At 56.3% G+C, this 22,891-nt stretch overlaps 2 protein-coding genes across 9 annotated transcripts; both read left to right on the top strand.

The window, feature by feature from the left end:
* Positions 1-4,656: 4,656 nt before the first annotated feature.
* On the top strand, positions 4,657-8,574 carry RRAD (RRAD, Ras related glycolysis inhibitor and calcium channel regulator). Its single transcript, XM_034940375.3, has 5 exons — positions 4,657-4,821; positions 5,036-5,420; positions 6,312-6,385; positions 6,510-6,714; positions 7,906-8,574. The coding sequence occupies exons 2-5, from the start codon at positions 5,051-5,053 to the stop codon at positions 8,181-8,183; spliced, it is 927 nt and encodes a 308-aa protein (XP_034796266.1). The 5' UTR covers positions 4,657-4,821; positions 5,036-5,050; the 3' UTR covers positions 8,184-8,574.
* Positions 8,575-11,179: 2,605 nt separating this feature from the next.
* Positions 11,180-21,958, top strand: CDH16 (cadherin 16). 8 transcript variants are annotated; one of them, XM_057300049.2, is made up of 18 exons: positions 11,180-11,258; positions 11,984-12,041; positions 12,337-12,420; positions 13,637-13,792; positions 13,863-14,001; positions 14,691-14,849; positions 15,657-15,853; positions 16,457-16,579; positions 16,789-16,939; positions 17,189-17,416; positions 17,500-17,576; positions 17,650-17,838; positions 17,940-18,181; positions 18,765-18,898; positions 19,695-19,820; positions 19,987-20,094; positions 20,697-20,813; positions 21,591-21,958. In XM_057300049.2, the coding sequence occupies exons 2-18, from the start codon at positions 11,997-11,999 to the stop codon at positions 21,686-21,688; spliced, it is 2,373 nt and encodes a 790-aa protein (XP_057156032.2). In that variant the 5' UTR covers positions 11,180-11,258; positions 11,984-11,996; the 3' UTR covers positions 21,689-21,958. The 8 variants fall into 8 exon arrangements, with proteins under 8 accessions (XP_057156032.2, XP_057156031.2, XP_057156030.2 ...); XM_057300048.2 differs by having other exon boundaries at positions 19,644-19,820; XM_057300047.2 differs by having other exon boundaries at positions 19,578-19,820.
* Positions 21,959-22,891: the final 933 nt, after the last annotated feature.

The following is a 22,891-nucleotide window of genomic DNA, read 5'->3' as shown; positions in this document are numbered from 1 at the left end:
CCTGCCTTAGTCTCATTCTCTGAGGATAAATGGCAATGTTAAGAAGCAGTACCCAACCCCACCTCATCCCTACTGAGGCCCAGATATGATTGTGGGCAGAGAAGCCTCAGTAGGGATCCTGGCCATTTTGCAGATCTGTTCTTGAGGGCCTGCTGACAGCATTGAGCCTATCCTAAGAGTGGAATTCAGCCGAGGGCTTTACACTTACTGTCTAGTCAGTTCTCCATCCAGCCCTATGCAGCAATTGCTATCCTCTCTTTTTTTTTTTTTTTTTTTTTTGAGACACAGAATCTCGCTATGTTGCCCAGGCTGGAGTACTGTGGCTATCCATAGGTATGATTATAGCACACTACAGCCTTAAATGCCTGGGTTCCAGGGATTCTCTTGCCTCAGCCTCCTGAATTCTTGGGACTACAGGCATGTGCCATCACACCTAGCTTGCTATTCTTTATCCCCAATTTTCGGACAGGAAATGGGCTTCTAGAATAAATGTAGTCAGACCTCCATTATCCATGGGTTCTACATCCATGGGTACAACCCGCTGTGGATCGAAAATGTAGTTAGGCCTAGGATGACTGTGTCTGTACTGGACATGTACAAACTTTTTTTCTTGTTGTTATTCCCTAAACAGTGCAGTCTAACAACAACTTACATAGCATTTACATTGTATTAGGTATTACAGTAGTAATCAGGAGATGACTTAAAATATATGGAAGAATGTGCAGAGGTTAAATGCAGATACTGTGCCATTTTATATAAGAGACTTGATCTCAGCCACTGAAGTTGAGTTTAAAAAACAAAGTAAAAAAATATATGTAAAGGAGTTAAGTATTCATGGATTTTGGGATTCATAGGGATCCTGGAGCCAATCCCCTGTGGATACCAAGGGACAACTCTAATTTACTTCTCAAGACATCTAGCCGGGCACGGTGGCTCACACTTGTAATCCCAGCATTTTGGGAGGCTGATGTGAGGATCGCCTGAGCCCAGCATTTTGAGGCAAGCCTGGGCAACATAGCAAGACCCTGTCTCTAAAATAAAATTTTTGTGTGTATTTAGTGGGGAATGGTGGTGCATGCCTGTGTTTCCAGCTACTCGGGAGGTGGAGGTGGGAGGATCGCTTGAGCCCAGGAGGTTGAGGCTGCAGTGAGCTATGATTGTGCCACTGCACTCCATCCTGGGTGACAGAGCAAGACCCTGTCTCAAAAAAAAAAAAAAGACTTACGGCTAGAGAGTAAAGGAGGCCCTGAGCAGCTTGATAGGTGCTGTGCAGCTGGCAGGGGGCGCCGTTGCCTACAGAAGGGGCTAAGCCCATCCTGAACCCCAACTCCTATTGCTCCCACTCAGCTCACTCTTAGGAGGGAGTGGGCTCGCCACCTAATGACCAAGAGGAGGTGCTGGATCTGGCTACCTAAGATCAGAGAGGTGAAGCCATCAGCCCCTATTGCCCAGAGCTGCTTCATCTGTGAGGGGGATAGTCATGGCAACCACTCGGGACTGCCCTTGGGAGATTTAAATGGGTTTAGGCCTAGCTCTGATGATCTAGGCACTGTATCCCGCACAGATGAGGAAGCTGAGGACTCCAGAGAGGCAGAGTGAACAGCTGAGCCCCAGGGAGCCTTCCCGAGCTGAAGGCCTCACACCCTGCGACGTGTGTACCTTCTGCCGGACAGTCCCTGTCTGAGGTGGCCATGGTGTCTGTGTTGAGCTGGGGATGAAGGGAGTCATGGGGGCGGCAGGTGTGGTTGAGTCATTTGGCTGGCCTTCCTGGCAGCCAGGCCATGGTGGGTGAGGGACACCAAACTGCTCATGCCACAGCTGACGTATCAGATAGTTCTCTTGTCACTCTTGACTCATCAGTGCCTGGCCCCTGGCTGCCTGCAGGGCCACCATCTGTGCATCCTGGGCCAGTGCCCAGGGAACTTTCTGGAACCCCAGATGCTATCTGAGGACACAAGGGTACAGGGGATGGTGAAGTTTGAGGTTCCTGAAACCCTCCACCAGGTATGTCTGGCTCTGCTGTTTCTGGCCTGTGACTCCTCAGGCTTTGGTTACCATGTCTACAAAATGGGAACAACAAATCATAGCTGAGTTTGACCCAGGGATTAGATGACATGTATGAACATGCCCAGCCATGTCTATTTTTGCTCATCATCCTGCCCCCAGCACAAGGGCCTGGCACACAGTAGGTATTTAGTACGGGACCGCGGAATGAATGAATGCATTGGGCCTTAGAACACAGCAGAGGCTCTGGGGCCTGAAGGCTGTGGTGTGAGGAGGGGGTGGGGACACTGAAGCCCAGCCCAGTTCCCTCTGCAACATCTTGTCACCTGAGGGAGGGGGAAGAGTGGGGGGTCCTACAGAGAGGAGACATGGGTATGGGGCTAGGGGAGAGGTATCTGCATTGTTCCTGAGACCTCTGCCCCACTCCTAGACAGACCATCATCCTGGAGAGAGTGCAGCAGAAACAGGAGAGGGACCACAAATTCACCTAACCTGCCCCATCCAACCAAGGATGATCATGATAAACGTGCTCTTAGTGAGATATTACTGTGTGCCCGACTTGAGCCAACTACTGTGCCTCTGCATTTCATGTTTGTTTTGTCTCATAATAACCATCAGGAAGAGGTGATCCCTGTTCTACACTGGAGAAACTGAGGCTCAGCCTAGATAAATGGACACAGGTGAAACAGCTAGCAAGGAGCACAGCTGGGATCTGAAGCCCGGGCGGACCTAGAAGTGGTTCTAGCTTCAGTTTATTCCTCCTGGGCAGCCATGCTCAGCCCAGAGAGCTGGGAGAACCAGGTGGTGGGAGTGGGGGTATCTCAAGGTTGTGTCCTGGTGTTAATCCCTGGGGCCCCTGGCCATATCTAGCTTGTGGTGAGTGTCTCTGGCCTGTTGGAGCAGCCACTGGAATGCCTGGGGCTTGAGTGGCCCTTTGTGGATGCAGTTCCCTTGGCAATGAAGAAACACTGCTGAGGTCAAGAGCTCAGATTGCCAGAGGGGAAACCCAGCCCTCCTTCTTTGCATGGCCCCCTGCTGGGAAGGGCCACAGCTACCCCCCACCCTCGCCCTCTGCCAGACACCCAGAGGAGGCTCTTTCCAGTGGCACAGTCGTGGGGTTGGAGGGGGCACAGGCAGCCCAGCCAGGATTCCTCATGGGAAGTGTGTGGTGGCTCTTTAGACTTGTCTGCTAACGGGAGGCTCTGCCCATAACTTCCTCTTCCCACTGGAGTTCGTTCAGGAAGCCAGAACCAGCATGGGGATGCTCAGGCCTCCAAGATCCCCTAGGACCATGGGCAGGCCACCCCTCAGCCCAGCTTTTGCCTACTTTGAAGACCTCAAGGACAAGAGGGCCCTAATCTTACCAAGCCAGGCCCTCCTCAATCCAAGGCCTTCTTAGGCGTTGCCAAGGAAACTGATGCAGCAGCCAAAGAGCCTGGCCCAGGTCTCCATGACAACCTACCACAGCCCACCAGGGTCCATCCATCTGTGATGTCACCTGAGCCCCAAATGGATGCCCTCCCACCCCCACCACACTTGTCACAATCAGATGTCACAGTCTGATAGCAGGTCCCTGTCACAAAATACCTCACAGCCTGACCTGCAACCCTCAGACCCCTGAGAGATGAGCAGGGAGCTAAGACACTCCTCATGCCTTGACCACACCCTGTGTTTATGCCCCTCTTGGGTGGGGGCCTGAACCTCCAGGCCCTGGATGTGCCCTGGGTGGCTGGCTTAGCCTGCAGCTAGAGGGAAGAAGGGAGACCTTGACGACTCAAAGTGGCTGGCTCCTGCTGGCATTCAACACCCATTGGCCTGGATTTCCCCAACTCCGGGCAACTTCCAGTCCAGGAGCAGAATAACCAGGGCCAGGGCCAGGGCCAGGGCTGGGGCAGATTATTTATTTTTAGCAGAGTTGCTGGCAGCTGCCTGGTGGGTGCTGGGAGGTGGGATGGGGACTGAGTTTAATCCCTTCCCTCTTCTGGGCTGGGGTTTCCTCCCCAGGATTCAAGCAGGCATCTCCACCTGCAACACTGTCAGAGCTGCCCCCACCCCAACAGCCCTCTCAGGGCCCCCAGGGGCTCATGGGGTGATACCAACCCTCACACTGAAGGGTAGGCTCATTAGGGAGAATCTTCAACTCCAGGATGGGGAGGGAGTGGAAAGGATTTTGTGTGAATTTAGGACACCCCCTAAATTCTAGCTCAGACCTGAGCCTATGGGGAGTGGGTGTCATGGGCAGAGAAGGGGGATCTCTGTCCAGCCTGTAACTAGTTTACTTGCTAAAAGGACGAGCCGGGACTTGGGGAGAGGAAAGGGAGAATTCACTCTCACGGGGCCAGACCGAATTCTTCTCCAGAGGGCAGTTGCTGCTTTTGGCTGATTGGGTTTACCCCGCTGCCTGCCTCCCCATCACGTACTCCCCCCGCAAGCTCGCTCTCTCTCTCCTTCTCACACACACCCTCAGCCCCGGACCTCGCCTACCGGTCAGCCCCTCTATTCCCAGACAGCTACCGCTACTCCCCTGGCGGGTAGGGCGGGGTGTCGGGGATGTAAGGTCCGAGGAAGAGGGTGGGGGATTCCCCTGGTGGGGGTGGACAGACACGTCAGCCCCCGCAGCAGCGGGGACCGGGGGCGGGAGCGGGGGCGGGTGGAGGCTTAAATAGGCGGCTCTGGAGCCAGAGCCCAGTGCGGGCTGAGAAGGCGGTGGCTGCAGCAGCAGCAGCGGCGGCGGAAACCCTAGAGTCCGAGTCCGGACTACGAGTGGGTGGCCTCCTAATCCGGATCCTAGTCCTGAGCGTGTCTGTGTGCGAGTGGGTGAGTGTCCTGGCGGAGCGGGGTCGGGGCGGCTGCAGATGGATGCGCCAGGTCCGGAGGGGTCCCGGGTGAGGGCGCCGCGACCTGGGGGCTGGGGGAGGGCTGCGGCGGGACCTCGGCCGGAGCATCCCGCCTGACTCCGGGTTGGGCAGGTGCGCCCCGGGTCCCGCCTCCCTCGCGGCTTACACGGCCACTCGGGTTCCTGATCCCCTAGACGGTCCCAGACGCGATGACCCTGAACGGCGGCGGCAGCGGAGCGGGAGGGAGCCGCGGTGGGGGCCAGGAGCGCGAGCGCCGTCGGGGCAGCACACCCTGGGGCCCCGCCCCGCCGCTGCACCGCCGCAGCATGCCGGTGGACGAGCGCGACCTGCAGGCGGCGCTGGCCCCGGGTGCCCTGGCGGCGGCCGCGGCCGGGACGGGGACCCAGGGTCCCAGGCTGGACTGGCCCGAGGACTCCGAGGACTCGCTCAGCTCAGGGGGCAGCGACTCAGACGAGAGCGTTTACAAGGTGCTGCTGCTGGGGGCGCCCGGCGTGGGCAAGAGCGCCCTGGCGCGCATCTTCGGCGGTGTGGAGGACGGGCCTGAAGCAGAGGCAGCAGGTGAGGGGACCCAGCTGTTCAGGGGTGGCGCGATCCCGGGGCTAGGACTAGGGGCTGAGACCGGGACTCAAAGCCGCAAATACCGTGGAATTATAGTTGTTGTTGTTGTTGTTGTTGTTGTTGTTATTATTATTATTATTATTTTGAGACAGAGTTTCGCTCTTTTGCCCGGGCTGGAGTGCAGTGGCCTCGATCTAGGCTCACTGCAACCTCCGCCTTCAGGTTTCAAGGGATTCTCCTGCCTCAGCCTCCAGAGTAGCTAGGATTACAGGCGCCTGCTACCACGCCCGGCTAATATTTGTGTTTTTAGTAGAGTTGGGGTTTCACCATGTTGGCCAGGCTGGTCTCGAATTTCTGACCTCGTGATCCGCCCACCTTGGCTTCCCAAAGTGCTGGGATTACAGGCGTGAGCCACCGCACCTGGCCAATACTGTGGAATTCTATTGGCGCTTTCAGAATCATGCCTCTACCTACCCACTTCATAAATGGGGAAAGGAAAGGAGAAGGGACACCCCCCAGCCTTTGGTAGGGAAGAAATGCCCAGAGTAGAAGGCCAGGGCATAGATATGGCTACTCTGTGGGATGGGACCAGACATCCCTCCCTGCCTATCAGGGACAGGTCAGAGTTTCTAACCAGAGGGATTTCTAAGAGAGGAGCCCTAGGTGGCCAAGGTCCCCAGGGGGGGCATGTGGGTGGAGGTCAGGCACACCATGCCCTCCAGCCCCCACTTCCCTGCCTGGCACTGCTGTTGCCACATACCAGCATCTGCAAGTGGAGTGGAGGGTAAGGAGGGCTCTGGGGAAGAGTTGGAGGGTGTGGCCAGAACAGGAAACCTGGCAGCAGCGGCTTTGACAACCAGCTGGTAACCTGTCTACTGGCCTTCTGCCTAGGGCACACCTATGATCGCTCCATTGTAGTGGACGGAGAAGAGGCATCACTCATGGTCTACGACATTTGGGAGCAGGTAGGGTGCAAGCAGAGACCCAGGGCAGGGGAGGGAGGAGTGAGTTGGGTTAGGGGTCTGGGAGTGCCAGGCTCGTGTCGGGGGCATGAGGACTGTTGGGCAGATGTGTGTGTGTGTTCTCCAGGACGGGGGCCGCTGGTTGCCCAGCCACTGCATGGCCATGGGGGATGCCTATGTCATTGTGTACTCAGTGACGGACAAGGGCAGCTTCGAGAAGGCCTCAGAACTGCGGGTCCAGCTGCGGCGTGCACGGCAAACAGATGATGTGCCCATCATCCTTGTGGGCAACAAGAGCGACCTGGTGCGCTCTCGTGAGGTCTCGGTGGATGGTGAGTAGGCGGCAGGTTGCAGGGGGAGGGAGAGCCCAGCTGGGCCCTGATCCAGGCAGTCTTGGCTCAGCTTGAGTACCCGGGGATCATCAGAGGCTAAAAATGTTCAGAAAGAAAACTGGTGGGGAGGGAAATGGGAGAGAGCTGGTGCCTGCTCACAGGGCTCCGGAAGGCCCCAGAGGGCTGGGGAAAGAACCAAATCTGATAGGGGAGCTGGGCACCGCAGGACCCTCCTCTCCTGCCCCTCTTGGTCCTGGCCTGGCTGGTTGGGGGGTAAATGGGTGGAAGAGAGTGTAGGGGAACAGGCCAGGAGGTCAGAGCCTGTGTCCTAGGTCTGGGCCATTCTTAGAGTAGACTTGGCCCTGGGGAAGACCCTTCCCACTTGGCCTCAGCATCCTTTTCTGTGGACCCCAGTACTGAGCCCCTCAGAGGAACCCAGCAGTGACTTGGTGACCTTGCCTCCGCAACCCCAGTCCACTGGATCATTCATCATGATATAACCTCGAATTAAAAAATACTAAGTTGTGTGGGGCATGGGCCAGGGGGTGGCTAACGCCTATAATCCCAGCACTTTGGGAGGCCGAGGCGGGTGGATCACGAGGTCAGGAGATCGAGACCATCCTGGCTAGCATGGTGAAACCCCATCTCTACTAAAAATACAAAAATTAGCCGCGCGTGGTGGCGGGCGCCTGTAGTCCCAACTACTCGGGAGGCTGAGGCAGGAGAATGGCGTGACCCTGGGAGGCGGAGCTTTCAGTGAGCAGAGATTGTGCCACTGCACTCCAGCCTGGGAGACAGCAAGACTCCGTCTCAGAAAAATAAAATAAAATAAAATAAAATAAAATAAAATAAAATAAAATAAAATAAAATACTAAGTTGTCCAACATAGTTCTCATTTTCCTGTGTTTACTACTGTCATACTTTGTTTAAATATCAGGCTTCAAATTATTTCAATAAATGGATCTCCTTTTGAGGGCCACTGTTTTGGGGGCTCCTTAAACGCAGGCACTCTGCCTACTGGGTGACACAGCAGTGCCCAGTACCCTCAGTACAGGAGCTGGGGTCTCTGTGTTTTCGGGGAGGACCTTGCAAATTCTCGAGTGGCAGCTTCCACGGGTGGCCAGTGTCGGAGGGGACTCCTCATTCACCCACCCTTTGTTTACTGGTGCCTGCCTTTCCCCACCCACACAGAGGGCCGGGCCTGCGCGGTGGTCTTTGACTGCAAGTTCATTGAGACATCAGCGGCATTGCACCACAATGTCCAGGCGCTGTTTGAAGGTGTCGTGCGCCAGATACGCCTGCGCAGGGACAGCAAAGAAGCCAACGCACGACGGCAAGCAGGCACCCGGAGGCGAGAGAGCCTTGGCAAAAAGGCGAAGCGCTTCTTGGGCCGCATCGTAGCTCGCAACAGCCGCAAGATGGCCTTTCGCGCCAAGTCCAAGTCCTGCCACGACCTCTCGGTTCTCTAGGTCCCACCCGCTCCCACTATGGTGGGAGACGAACGGAAGGGTTGGTGGGCTGGCCCAGCCAACTGCCCCAGGTGCCTCAGAGCAGGCTCAGACTCTGGGTCCCTCGGAGCTGCCAGCCGGGCACCCCCAACCTCATGGTCACGGACAGATAGACAGTTCTGCCCTGCGAAGTGGCTCTCAGGGGCCAGTGAGGGCTGGGCCCACAGAGATGCATGCGCAGGCTCATATGCGTCCCAAGCAGCCGCAGCGCAGCCGCCGGGCAGGCCTGCGTGCAGGGAGAGGACTCTGCCTTTTTTCACAGCCCGGGTGTGCCTGCCCTGGAGGGAGGCTGTTCAGTGCGGTGGCTATTTGTTTACATGCAGATTTTTGTAATAAAGGCTATTTCCTGATAGTCATGGCTGTTGACTCTCTTTCCTCCTATCTGGGCGCTTCAGGAGCTGGAAGGATTTCTGAAGTTGAGGGATGGGGGCTCACTGCCCCACCCTAGTGTGTGGCCATGATGTGTTAATGTGAGGGTCCAGATATAGCCAGCTGGGATGGGCATCGGGTCTGGTTAGAGGTTCAAGGAGCAGGAGACACAAACCCCTCCCAGTCCCTGTTATCCAGATTCTTCTCTTTCTGCACTGGGGCCTGGCGTTGCCCAACTGATTGAGGGTTCAATCACTTCACTGTCCATAAAGGGAAACAGGCTGCTCAAGGGAGCACATTCTGCCCTAGGTCTCACGACCGGGCAGGAACCCTGGGTCTCGCGACCGGGCAGGAACCCTGGGTCTCGCGACCGGGCAGGAACCCTGGGTCTCGCGACCGGGCAGGAACCCTGGGTCTCGCGACCGGGCAGGATCTGGCTCCACAGCTGGTATTTCTGCCCTGTTCCCTCTTGAGGGGCTGGAATCAGCCGAGGTTGGGGATAGAGACCTCCGAGGGGTGGTTTGTGAAGGCACACACAGCTCCACATGGCTCCTCCACCACTTCACTGGGGTTGAGCTACCGAGGAGGCCCTCACTGTTCTCTCTACCATGAGTATCCAGGCCAGAACATTCCATGCTCAGCATTGGCTATTTCAGTTTTGGTGGGAACAGCTGCCGGGAGCCCGCCCTGCCTGGAATGAGAGGTCTTGCATTTGTATAGGAAGGTGTACTCGTGCTTATGTTTAGGGATGCACCTGTCTCCCTGCCCACCCATGCCCATGGCTCCCTCACCCTCGGCACAAGTGCTGCTAAGAGTTTTTATCTACATGGTCTCAGGAAAAACCATCCCCATCTGGTGCTGGGTGGGAAGTGGCTGAGTGGGGACTGGTATACAGGTCTGCCCATCTCCAAAGCCTGGAGGCAGCCTGGGGCGAGGTGGGGGGCAGTTTCTAAGAAGGTTCTGGGCCAAGGTCCATACATTCCTTCCTTAGTTCAATTTATTCATTCCACAGACTCCAGGGAGCCCTGGCAACCTGGTTAGAATCCTGATTGCAGCTTGTTGAATGGCAGGAGGAGGCTTGAGGGCTGCCCCTCCATGTACAGGGGAGCGCTGAGATTCACCCACGTGCTCCCCAGGGCAGAGGTAACTGCTCAGAGCTGTTGCTGCTCTGCCCCTCCTCCCCCACATACTTCAAGGAATGCAGAAGGCATGGTATTTTCAGATCAAGTGAGGGTCCCCAGGCCTTCCTGGCTCTGTCACTTATTGACTGTGTGACCCTAGGCAAACCACTCAGCTTCTCTGTACCCCAGCATGTGCCCAATGCCCCTTCAGAACGCAGTATGTGGCATAATGAAGGTATGTGCTCAGAGCAGTGCTGGGCACGGAGCAGGAGCTTAACACGTGTGAAACCCCCTTCAACCTCCCCACACTGCACTGCTCCAGGCTGGGTGCCAGAGTGACCCTGAAACAGGCACTCAGCTTGTGACAAGGCTGGGGGCAGCTGGGGGTAGCTTCTGGCCTGAGAGAGACTAATCAGATGTACAGTGGGAAGGACTTCGTGGGGACCATGGGAAGCTCCAAGGCTGGAGAGGGACTGGAGACCTTCTTCCCACCCTCTCCCCTCGTTTCAGACTCCCAGGCCCCAGAAGCATCTCCTGGCTCTGCTTGGCTGCCCTCATTGCGGGGAGAGCCCCTGTTCAGCCCTGCAACTCCCTCAAGGTCACCTGAGCCAGTTTAATCTTCTTAGAGGCATGAGACTGCCCACTGTCTCAGCCCTGTCACTGTTGAGTGGCCAGTGTAAGGACTTCGGGAGCTCATAGGCTGCTGCACTCCCCCACCACAGGTCCCCCTGGGAGTGGTCTGGAGCCCCAATACCCACTTCCACTCATGTACTGCTCACCCATCCTTTGCAACCTCCAGCTCCTTGTCTTAGTTCCACAAGCCATGGGGAGCTGCCAGGGCAGAATGAGAGCCAGGTCATTCCTGAGTCCCTGAGTTCTGCTCTCAAAGGGCTCCCAGTCTAATGGAAGGGGCAGACAATGACAAGCTGGTGTCCTCTGTGTATTAATAGAGATAGCACATGGCATGGCGTGAGGGGGAGGGGCATTCCCAGAGGAGGCTCCTGAACAAGCCTGGGAACATAGGGGAAGTTTCCTGGAAAAAGGAATATTTGAGCTGAGCACTGAAGCATGAGCAGGTGCTTACCACACAGATGAATGAGTGGGAAGGGTGTTCCATGCAAAAGGAACAGAGTGTGCAAAGGTGTGGCTGCAGACACTGGAGCCTGGGAGATAAGTGAGACCAAGTCTGGAGCCACAGAAAAAGTAATGTCCAGACCCAGAGGGCCAAGGAATACCTCCTGGGCTGTGCTGGGGTCGAGGGAGTGCCAGGCCAACCATCTCCCCACCTCCTGGAGCTGGCAGTCACGGATGCTGAGCAGCTCCTAGCTTTCCAAAGTCAATGAGTAACTTGGGGGGTTGGGCGGGGCCAGGCCTGCTGCTGTGGGCCCAGTGGCCTTTTCCACTCCTGAGCAAGCGTGGCTGAACCCTCCTACCTGCTCAAGTGCCCTGCCTTGCCCCACCCAGCCCAGCCTGGCCAGAGCCCCCTGGAGAAGGAGCTCTCTTGCTTGGCAGCTGGACCAAGGGAGCCAGTCTTGGGCGCTGGAGGGTGAGGGGCTGGGAGTGGAGGGGAGGGCATGGCTGAGGCTAAGGTTGGTGGTGGGGAAAGGAGAAACACTGCCCTGTCCTCGCCATCTGGGAAAGAATTCCCAGGGCCTCATCTTAGAGGGGTTGTCGATTTGTCGCTGCTCTGCCTGCCCAGCTCCATGACAAGGGCTGGAAAATGATGAGACAAGGGCCGGGCTCCTGCTCCGGGGGTTCTCCTTGTCTAGAAGGTGGCAGTGGGAGGCAGGACAGACCCGGAGGCCCTGAGCTAGGAGGACTACTCCTGTGGTCAAGTCCTCTGTGACCTTGGCCAGACCCCAGCATTCAGGCCTTGCCTGCAACAAGAGGTGACTTCAGGAAGTGACCCTTCAAGTCTTCAGGAACTTTCCAGCTTCAAACTTTTGTGATTTGGGGGGTTGCTAGAAAGTTACCACTTTGGGATCTGCGGCCTGGGGAGGCTATGGTGAGAAGGAGCTGGAGGTCTAGAGGTGAAATTCTGATAGAGTGCTTGATGGGCCAAGAGCCTAGAAACAGGGTGGCTGGGCCTGGGGGCCTTGGTGGGCCTGGCCGAGGAGCAGGGCACTACCCTGCAGGAGATGAAGAGCCTCAGCTCCTTTGGAGGGGAGGAAGAGAAGACTAGTCTGCAGTACAATCCCACTAGTTGTGTGTGTGGGATGGAAAGCCCCTCCCTACCCACCTGGGCTGGATCCTCACTGCCATGTCCCTCAGGCCTGTCCTGACCATGGTCCCTGCCTGGCTGTGGCTGCTTTGTGTCTCCGTCCCCCAGGTGAGCTGGGCCCTGCCCCCTCTCCTTCAGGTCTTGGCCTTGGGGGTTGACACCCTTGCCCCCAACTCCACCCGGACCCATTGCACTGACCGTGAGAACGGTGCAAGGCATGGGAGGGGTCAGAGCTGGGACTATACAGCTACTATGGGATGAGGAGGTCAAAGGCCAGAGCGCGGGTGGATGGACTAAGGTACAGCCAGGCCCTGGGAAGGGGCAGAAATTCCGCTCTTCTGTTGGGTCCCAGTGCCCACGCAGGAAGATAGAGCCTGGTGACAAGGTGAGAATCCTCCCACAGGCTCTCCCCAAGGCCCAGCCTGCAGAGCTGTCTGTGGAAGTTCCAGAAAACTATGGTGGAAATTTCCCTTTATACCTGAGCAAGGTGAGCCGGAGAGCTGGGGTTGGGGCCGGGGGGATCCCTCCCCACAAAGTCCTGCTTCTCCTTCCTCTGGCACCCTTCCTCTTGCTGTTTCTCTTTGAAATCCTGCTTTCCAGAGAGTATGTACACGTTAACACAGGTTGAGTGTCCCCTATCTGAAATGCTTGGGACCAGAAGTGTTTCAGATTTTGGATTTTTTTTTTTTTTCAGATTTTGGAATATTTGCATATATATCATGAGATATCTTGGGGAATGGAACCCAAATCTAGATACGAAATTCATTTATGTTTCATATACATCTTATACACATAGCCTGAAGGTAACGTTATACATTTTTTTTCTTTTGAGACAAAGTTTCGCTCTTGTCGCCCAGGCTGGAGTGCAGTAGCATGTTCTCAGCTCACTGCAACTTCCACGTCCTGGGTTCAAGAGATTCTCCTGCCTCAGCCTCCTGAGTAGCTGGGACTACAGGCATGCACCACCACTCCTGGCTAATTTTTTTTTTTTTTTTTTTTTTGTATTTTTAGTAGAGACAGGGTTTCGCCATGTTGGCCAGGCTGGTCTTGAACACCTGACCTCAGGTGAGCCGCCCGCCTTGGGCTCCCAAAGTGCTGAGATTACCACTTTGGGATTTGCGAGTTGGGGAGGCTATGGCGAGAAGGAGCTGACAGTACAGAGGTGAAATTCCGATAGAATCCTTGAGTGGCCAAGAGCCCAGTGTGAGTCTGCTCCTGGGCGAATATTTTTAATGATTTTGTGCATGAAACAAAGTTCTGACTATGTGTTGACTGTGACCTGTCACATGAGGTCAGATGCGGCATTCTGTACTTGTCACATCATATTGGCGCTCAAAAAGTTTCAGGTTTTGAGTATTTCAGATTTCAGATTTTCGGGTTAGAGATGCTCAACCTGCAGCGGGAATGACTAACAGATTTTAATCCTAGTGGAGAGCAGAGCTTTAGATTAAAGAACGAAATCTCGGTGGTGAGGTTTCAAGCTTCAGAAAGAAGGGCAGAGAGTTTTGGGGAGCATCAGGTCCAGAGAAAAGAGTTCTGGCTCTGAGTCTCAGTCTTGATGCTTACTGGCTGTGTGACCTCAGACAGGAGCCAGATGTCTCTGAGACTCAGTTTCCCCACATGTAAAATGAGGCCATCAGGTGGAGGAAGGGCATCTCCCAGGCCTGGCCACCGCTCCCTTCACTTCTGTTCATTTCCATCAGTTGCCGCTGCCCCGTGAGGGGGCTGAAGGCCAGATCGTGCTGTCAGGGGACTCAGGCAAGGCAGCTGAGGGCCCATTTGCTATGGATCCAGATTCTGGCTTCCTGCTGGTGACCAGGGCCCTGGACCGAGAGGAGCAGGCAGAGTACCAGCTACAGGTATGGCTGGGCCAGGTGTAGGGGAGAGCAGGCAAGGCAGGGCCAGACGCTGACTCCCCTTCCCTGCCAGGTCACCCTGGAGATGCAGGATGGACATGTCTTGTGGGGTCCACAGCCTGTGCTTGTGCATGTGAAGGATGAGAATGACCAGGTGCCCCATTTCTCTCAAGCCATCTACAGAGCTCGGCTGAGCCGGGGTACCAGGCCTGGTGAGTGACCAGGGCAGCCAATTTACAGTAAGGTCAGGTGGGCCTTGATGGAACAGCAGAGAGCAAAGAGATGGCCAGACAGTTGGCATAGGACAGGGCAGCCATTTCTGTCCCATTTCTTTTTTCTTTTCTTTTCTTTTTCTTTTTTTCTTTTCTTTTTTTTTTTTTTGAGATGGAGACTCACTGTCACCCAGGCTGGAGTGGAGTGCAATGGCGCGATCTCAGCTCACTGCAACCTCCACCTCCTAGGTTTAAGCAATTCTCCTGCTTCAGCCTCCCAAGTAGCTGGGATTACAGGCACCCGCCACCATGCCCGGCTAATTTTTTTTGTATTTTTAAAAGAGACGGGGTTTCGCCTTGTTGGCCAGGCTGGTCTCGAACTCCTGGCCTCAGGTGGTCTGCCTGCCTCAGCCTCCCAAAGTGCTGGAATTACAGGCATGAGCCACCGCACCTGGCCCATCCTGTACCATTTCTGTTCCACCTTGTTCCTCCCTACTCCACTGAGGGTGCCATCCACTCTTGGCTTCAGTTTGCTCATCTGGGAAGTAGGACGAAAAGCCGTGGCTCATCTCCAGAGTCCTGATATGATGATGGATAGGGAAGAAAGGACAGAGGAGAAATAGGAGAGGCATGGGAGACTCTCCCCACCCTCTCTATCCCTTACAGTTTGCCCTCCCACCGTGAACCAGGCATCCCCTTCCTCTTCCTTGAGGCTTCAGACCGGGATGAGCCAGGCACAGCCAACTCGGATCTTCGATTCCACATCCTGAGCCAGGCTCCAGCCCAGCCTTCCCCAGACATGTTCCAGCTGGAGCCTCGGCTGGGGGCTCTGGCCCTCAGCCCCAGGGGTAAGCCCGAGCGGGGTGTGCTGGGGAGGGAGGGTCAGAGAAAGCTGGAGAAGGTGGTATCTGAACCATAAGACAAGCATGGGTGGGAGCTTGAGAGGTAAAAAGGGAGGGAAGGGCACTCTAGGTGGAGACAGCAACAAGACAGGGGGCTGTGGAGGCAGGGCCAGGCATGGAGAGCTAGGAAATGGTGTGAATGGAGGGCCTCAGCTCCACACTCCATGGAGACTTGGGCCTAAGGGGCAAAGATAGGAACAGTCTAAGGGGTTGTAGCCTAAGATGCTGCTGGGCAACCTTGCGACTGATGGCAGAAGAGACCTGGACCTGGAAGCTCAGACCAGAGGCATGAACTAGGGATGGAAAGAAAAGTGAATCAGGCATCATCATAGCCAGCCACGCATTCACCCGTCTACCGCCCAACAACCTACACAGTCCATCCAACCTCCCATCACTCATCCAAACACTCTCCTATTCACACACTCAAACTCCCATCCACCTACCAAGTCAACCACCCATTCATCCAACCAACCCATCATCTGCCATCTACCCACCTCCTCATCCTGGTCATCCACCTACCTCTCTAGTCTATCACGCATTCGTTGTGTGGAGAGATATGGAGGTGGCTTTGCAAACTGTCATGTCCTTCTTGGAGGCTCACAACAGTGCTTAAAGTTCCTCTCTTCCCTTGGCCAAGAGAGTATCCCAATCACCTACTGTATGCTTGGTTTTGTGTCTGGTATCTTGCTGGGAATGATGCCCTGGCCCCTGCTCCCTGGCTGCCTGCTCAGCTGACCATCCTCCCTGTTCTAGGGAGCACCAGCCTTGACCACGCCCTGGAGAGGACCTACCAGCTGTTGGTACAGGTCAAGGACATGGGTGACCAGGCCTCAGGCCACCAGGCCACTGCCACCGTGGAAGTCTCCATCATAGAGAGCACCTGGGTGCCCATAGAGCCTATCCACCTGGCAGAGAATCTCAAAGTCCTATACCCGCACCACATGGCCCAGGTGAGTAAGTGGCTGTCAGCGGCTGAAGCAGCCCCATGGATGGTGCAGCCAGGCCCGAGTCTCATGGATATTTGGGGGCTGGGTCTGGAACCCACATGACCCGTGCTCCTCCCTCTACTCTTCCCATTACTTCCCACTGTGGACTGGGGTGTTCAAGGCCCTGGACGCAGGCCCACAGCCCCTTGCCTGCCCTGCCATCCTCTAGCAGGCGTGACTCTGTGCTCTGACCTCTTGAACTTGCCCAGGGCTTCCTCAGCGAGAACAGCTGCCATCTCTTGCTGCCATGGGGATTGTCACCCCGGGCCAGGAATGTCTCAGCCCTCTTCTAGGAATGCCCTGGGGTCAGGCCCAGGCTGAGAGAGCAGAAAATAAAGTAACCTGGTCACTCAGGCACTTTGGGCAGGGTCCAGGCTTGGATCAGGGCAAGGCCACTAACAACATGTGCCCTGAACAGAAGGATCCCACCTGGACTCCAGGCCCAGGGAGGGCAGCACCTTGCCTGGGTCACACAGTTGGGGCTCAGGCTCCTCAGCGAGAAATCAGATGGGGCGCAAAGGCTGACATGGATTGTTCCTGCCCCTTGGCCCGGGGTGTCCCCCCCAGGTACACTGGAGTGGGGGTGATGTGCACTATCACCTGGAGAGCCATCCCCCGGGACCCTTTGAAGTGAATGCAGAGGGAAACCTCTACGTGACCAGAGAGCTGGACAGAGAAGCCCAGGCTGAGGTGATATGAATGGGGGGCCAGGGATGCAGGCTGGGGGTGCTTGGTCAGTGTCCAGTTGGCTTTTGGGGGTGTCACAACTACAACAGAGGCTGAGGCAGTGGGAAAGAGCCCCGAAGAGCTGGAGCTGGCCCACCGGAAGGAAACTCAGAGCCAGGCAAGGCTGGAGCTGCCCTTGGTACTGACCTGAAGCCCCCTACTGCCCACCGCAGTACCTGCTCCAGGTGCGGGCTCAGAATTCCCATGGCGAGGACTATGCGGCCCCTCTGGAGCTGCACGTGCTGGTGATGGATGAGAATGACAACGTGCCTATCTGCTCTCCCCGTGACCCCGCAGTCAGCATCCCTGAGCTCAGTCCACCAGGTGAGCTACGGGATGGGAGAGGGACGAAGTCTCTATTAACCACCTTGTCTTGCTCTTCTCTGGGATAAGGACCCAGCCTCAGGCCCCCATGTCAATGTCCCTCCATAACACACACACACACACACACACACACACACACACACACACACGAGCTCAAGTTCAGTTTAGTTTGGCACAAAATAAGGAGTGGGTGGGGTAAGGTCTCCAGGCTGCGCTGTGGTCCTATCCAGGCGGGTGCTGTCTTGGCAGGTACTGAAGTGACTAGACTGTCAGCAGAGGATGCAGATGCCCCCGGCTCCCCCAATTCCCACATTGTGTATCAGCTCCTGAGCCCTGAGCCTGAGGATGGGGTAGAGGGGAGAGCCTTCCAGGTGGACCCCACTTCAGGCGGTGTGACACTGGGAATGCTCCCACTCCGAGCAGGCCAGAACATCCTGCTTCTGGTGCTGGCCATGGACCTGGCAGGCGCAGAGGGTGGTAAGTGCCCTGATTGGTGATCCAGGCCCCCTGTCCCCTCTGTTCCTACCCTGGCCTCACCAACACGTCCACCTCTGCCCTAGGCTTCAGCAGCACGTGTGAGGTCGAAGTCGCAGTCACAGATATCAATGATCACGCCCCTGAGTTCATCACTTCCCAGGTAAGCAGACGCAGGGGAGAAGGCCTTGGGAAGGATGCTGGTCGGGGGCTCACCATCCCTCCTCCTTCTCCAGATTGGGCCTATAAGCCTCCCTGAGGATGTGGAGCCCGGGACTCTGGTGGCCATGCTAACAGCCACTGATGCTGACCTCGAGCCCACCTTCCGCCTCATGGATTTTGCCATTGAGAGGGGAGACACAGAAGGGACCTTTGGCCTGGATTGGGAGCCAGACTCTGGGCATGTTAGACTCAGACTCTGCAAGGTGAGGGCCTGGGTAGCTGGGAAAGGGGCCCACACATGCACGCATGCATGCACGTGTGCCTTGCCCAGGCCCACACAGTGACCTGGGCCTCCTGGTTCCAGAACCTCAGTTATGAGGCAGCTCCAAGTCATGAGGTGGTGGTGGTGGTGCGGAGTGTGGTGAAGCTGGTGGGGCCAGGCCCAGGCCCTGGAGCCACAGCCACAGTGACTGTGCTGGTGGAGAGAGTGATGCCACCCCCCAAGTTGGACCAGGAGAGCTACGAGGCCAGTGTCCCTATCAGTGCCCCAGCCGGCTCTTTCCTGCTGACCATCCAGCCCTCCGACCCCATCAGCCGAACCCTCAGGTGAGCTAAAATCCCAGCCCCTTACCTGGACTGAATTGCCCCTGCTCCCTGGGGATGACCCCAGGGCCTCAGAGGGGACTCACATTATCTATGGCCTGCAAAATTTCTCAAACTATGGCAAATGCCAAGGTTGTGACTCCTGTCAGGGATCGGGGCTGGATGGACTGGGTGGGGCATGGAGAGGGGTGTTTTGGACCCCATGAGAGCTCAGATTATGCCTCAGCACCTGGAGGGAGGACCAGGCCCTCCTCCAATGTCCCCCAACAGATTGCAGACAGACAAGGTTGTTCCTAGACTCTGATTCCCTTGCAGGGTGACCTGGAGTGAGCAAAGTTGAAATGGGCCTCCCAGGCTCTGAGAGTTTCTCCCTTACCCACGTGATCTGTTCTTCATCCCACACCCACCACCACCATAACAACAAATCCTGAAGCTGGAGAGAGAGACTGGGCCCCCCAGGCTTTGCTGTGGCCCCTGAGTCACAGAGAGGGTGTGGAATTTAAGCAAGTCACACAGCCCTGGGTGATTCTGAACAAAACCCTATATGTAGTCCCAGTACCTCCTTACCTCCTTCCTTGGGCGGCAGGTTCTCCCTAGTCAATGACTCAGAGGGCTGGCTCTGCATTGAGAAGTTCACCGGGGAGGTGCACACCGCCCAGTCCTTGCAGGGAGCCCAGCCTGGGGACACCTACACTGTGCTTGTGGAGGCCCAGGATACAGGTATGGCCAGGCAGTGATGGGAGCCCCTGGGAGGGGGTACAAACCTCAGACAGACAGACAGCAGGACTGAGCTTCCTCCCAGAGGCCGTCACTGGCAACCCCCAGCCCCAAGCAGGAGAGGCAGATATGAAGCTGGGTTCAATGTTCCTCTCTGAGAATGGATCTACTCCTCCGGTGAGCAAGTCTGGCATCTGCCTCCCCTCTCTGACCATTCTCCTAGATTGACACACAAAATCTCCCAGCCCTGTCCTTTAGCCGCTGGAGGGCCTCTCAGGGTGTCAGCTTCAGGGACTGGTACAGGGCCGGGGAGGTGGCAGGAGGACCAGGGGCTGCCCCTGGGGAAGGAGTGCTGGAGTGAATGGGCCACTGGAGCCAGGTGTGGAGGACACTGAACACTGCTCAGGACAGAGAGCTGGCCCTGGGGTGGGGAGCCCCGGGAGGCAGGTTTCAACTCTCAGCTGGGCTGTGATACAGGGCAGACCCAGCAGCAGTGAGCTCTGCCAAAGTCAGAGATGTCCACAGTGGCATGGGGATGATGACAGGTGGAGAGAAGCATGGAAGGAGCACGGCAGGGGAGTCTATAAGGCGAGGCTCATGGGCCGTGGGAGCAGCCCAGGGACCTCAGAGCTCACCCTCCCCCTGACAACACCTGGCCAGCTCAGCACTGCCTCCTCTGCAGATGAGCCGAGACTGAGCGCTTCTGCACCCCTGGTGATCCACTTCCTAAAGGCCCCTCCTGCCCCAGCCCTGACTCCTGCCCCTGTGCCCTCCCAATACCTCTGCACACCCCGCCAAGACCATGGCTTGATCGTGAGTGGACCCAGCAAGGACCCCGATCTGGCCAGTGGGCACGGTCCCTACAGCTTCACCCTTGGTCCCAACCCCACGGTGCAACGGGATTGGCGCCTCCAGACTCTCAATGGTGTGTGGTGGGGAAAGGGAGGGAGGCTGTGGCCAAGGCAGGGAGGGGGTGTCACTTGGAAGTGAGATACCCTTCTACCATGGGGGTGGGGCTAGGCCTAGGGGGAGCAGCCCCCAGAGGGCCTGTCCAGGCTGGTGACCCTGGTCTTTGCCTGCTGTCCCAAAAGGTTCCCATGCCTACCTCACCTTGGCCCTGCATTGGGTGGAGCCACGTGAACACATAATCCCTGTGGTGGTCAGCCACAATGCCCAGATGTGGCAGCTCCTGGTTCGAGGTGAGAATGGGCTTGGGTGCAGCCTGCAGTTCCTGAGGAAACCGCTGGGATGCAAGGGGAGGGAGCTGGTACACATGCATACAGGCTGCTCATGTGGACAGCATATGCCTGTGCACACTTGCACACCTATGGCTGGGTACACATACCTGGGCACACAGGAACAGGCACAGAGGCACATACATTTTTTTTTGAGACAGAGTCTCACTCTGTCACCCAGGCTGGAGTGTAGTGGCATGATCTTGGCTCACTACAACTTCCGCCTCCCAGATTCAAGCAATTCTTCTGCCTCAGGCTACCAAGTAGCTGGGATTACAGGTGTGCACCATCATGCCCTGCTAATTTTTGTATTTTTAGTAGAGACGGGGTTTCACCATGTCAGCCATGAACTCCTGGCTTAAGTGATCCACCCATTTCGGCCTCCCAAAGGGCTGGGATTACAGGTGTGAGCCACCATGCCTGGCTAGTGCATATATCTTCACACACACGTGAATACACACATGTGCAGAAACACACACATATCAGCCAGGTGGCTGGGCTGGGGGCTCTGCGCAGCTGGGGAGCCCTCCCCTCCCTACCCTTACCTTCCTCCCCTCTCCCCTCAGTGATCGTGTGTCGCTGCAACGTGGAGGGGCAGTGCATGCGCAAGGTGGGCCGCATGAAGGGCATGCCCACGAAGCTGTCGGCAGTGGGCATCCTTGTAGGCACCCTGGTAGCAATAGGTAATGAAGGTTGGACATTACCTGCGTGGGCGAGGGCGATGGGTGGTTGGAACCACAGCCTCCAAATAAACACCTTTGTCCCCAGGGTGCCCCTAGCTCTGAAAAAGGAAGCCCCCAACTCTCCTCGTCATTATGCGCCTGCCCTTTGATCATAGTCATTGTCATCAACATTGATAGTAGCATCTACGGTCACATGATTGCACATTGACTGTGTGGCAGGGACTATTGCCGGGAATCCTCCCAGCAACCCTGTGAGGTAGATCCTGGTATCTCCCCATTTTGCAGATGAGGTCATTGAGGCTCAGAGAGGTTAAGTGACTTGTCCAAGGTTACACAGTCAGGTTGTGACAGAACCCAGGTCTTTCTAGCCTAATTGCATCAGTCTAAACCACCCCTTCTATCCCCTTTATTTCTTTAGCCCCTCAAATTTTCTCCTTGCTGGTTTTCCTTGCTGGTTCTAGCACACTGCTGTGATGAGCCTTTCTCTTGGAGGTCCATGGAGTTGGGATCCAACTTACTGGTTCCCCGATGTCCCCAAGAGAAGGGGACTTTGGAGGCTGAGTATACTGGGTCAGCCTCAGAGGGGTAGGGGCCAAGCAGGCCGAGGAGTCAAGCTTCTCCAGGCACCACCACAGAGTCATACCCAGCCCAGCCTCAGGATGCTGTCCAGGAAACTCATCTCTTCATTAATCCAATGCCAATCACAGGAAGTCCCTCGTGATGAACAAGTCCCACGGCCCCTTCTGAGGCCTGATCCATCCCTCTTGGGCCCCACAGGAATCTTCCTCATCCTCATTTTCACCCACTGGACCATGTCAAGGAAGAAGGACCCAGATCAACCAGCAGACAGCGTGCCCCTGAAGGCGACCGTCTGAATGGCCCAGGCAGCTCTAGCTGGGAGCTTGGCCTCTGGCTCCATCTGAGTCCCCTGGGAGAGAGCCCGGCACCCGAGATCCAGCAGGGGACAGGACAGAGTAGAAGCCCCTCCATCTGCCCTGGGGTGGAGGCACCATCACCATCACCAGGCATGTCTGCAGAGCCTGGACACCGACTTTATGGACTGCCCATGGGAGTGCTCCAAATGTCAGGATGTTTGCCCAATAATAAAGCCCCAGAGAACTGGGCTGGGCCCTATGGGATTGGTATGTCTGTGTCTCAGTGTCTATGTGTGCATGTGTGTGTGTGAGTGTGCACACACCTGCTTTTTCATCCCTTCCCCATCTCCTGCCACATAGAAAGGGTCTGGGCTTGAAGGACAAGACTGAGGTCCCCTGCAGGGAAGGACATGAAGACGTAATATGGGCTATTGGTGAGAGCTTGGGGCCACAGCAAAGTGGGTCATTTTTGTGGGCATCCAGAGCCCACCAGCTACAGACCCTGGATGGGTGAACTCTATGCAGGTGATGGTCAAGGAGGGGTGTCTTTGAGGGTGTCATCTCTGTGTTTTCCTGGATGTCATCTTTGCTATGGGAAGGCAAAACTTCGTGAGTCCCCATCTTCTGCTCATGTGTGAGCACCTTGTGCTCCTGTGCATGAGTCACCTACACCCAGGGATGGGCAGAGGCCCCTCAGTCTCTGCAGGGCCCTGGGCAGGATGGTGAGGCCCCATGGGTTAGGAGCATGTGAGGTGAGGCTGCCCCAGTGTAGGCTCCAAGGCACTGCTGTGTTTCACACACAGGCTGGTGAGTGCATGAGGGCATCTGCAGGAAATCAGAGAAGGGGAGTCACTTAGATGGAGACAATCGGAGCGGGACGGGCACCCCCGTGGCTTACTCTGGAGCTGCCCCTCTCTGAGGTGAACCCCTGAACCTGGCCCAAGATTAAGCCATGTCCTGATGCTCTGCTGAGCCCGGCTGAGCCCTGCTAAGTAAGAGCTGAGCTCTCCAGATTGACCTCTAATCCCTGACCTGTGGGTGACCCCAGATACATGCTGATCCCCTATGTCCCCTTCTCAACCATCTCTGGGGAGTCAGGGTGGGACTTGCTGTCCCAAGCACCATGAGCTGATGATGGTCAATCACAGGAAAGGGAGAAAAACAACCTCTGTGGGGCCCAGGCCCTATTTTTAGGAGATAATC

This window comes from Pan paniscus, chromosome 18 (assembly GCF_029289425.2).
Source record: "Pan paniscus chromosome 18, NHGRI_mPanPan1-v2.0_pri, whole genome shotgun sequence".
NCBI lineage: Eukaryota > Metazoa > Chordata > Mammalia > Primates > Hominidae > Pan > Pan paniscus.
Note: the sequence above shows the minus strand (reverse complement) of the source record. Positions and strands in the feature narration are given on the sequence as shown.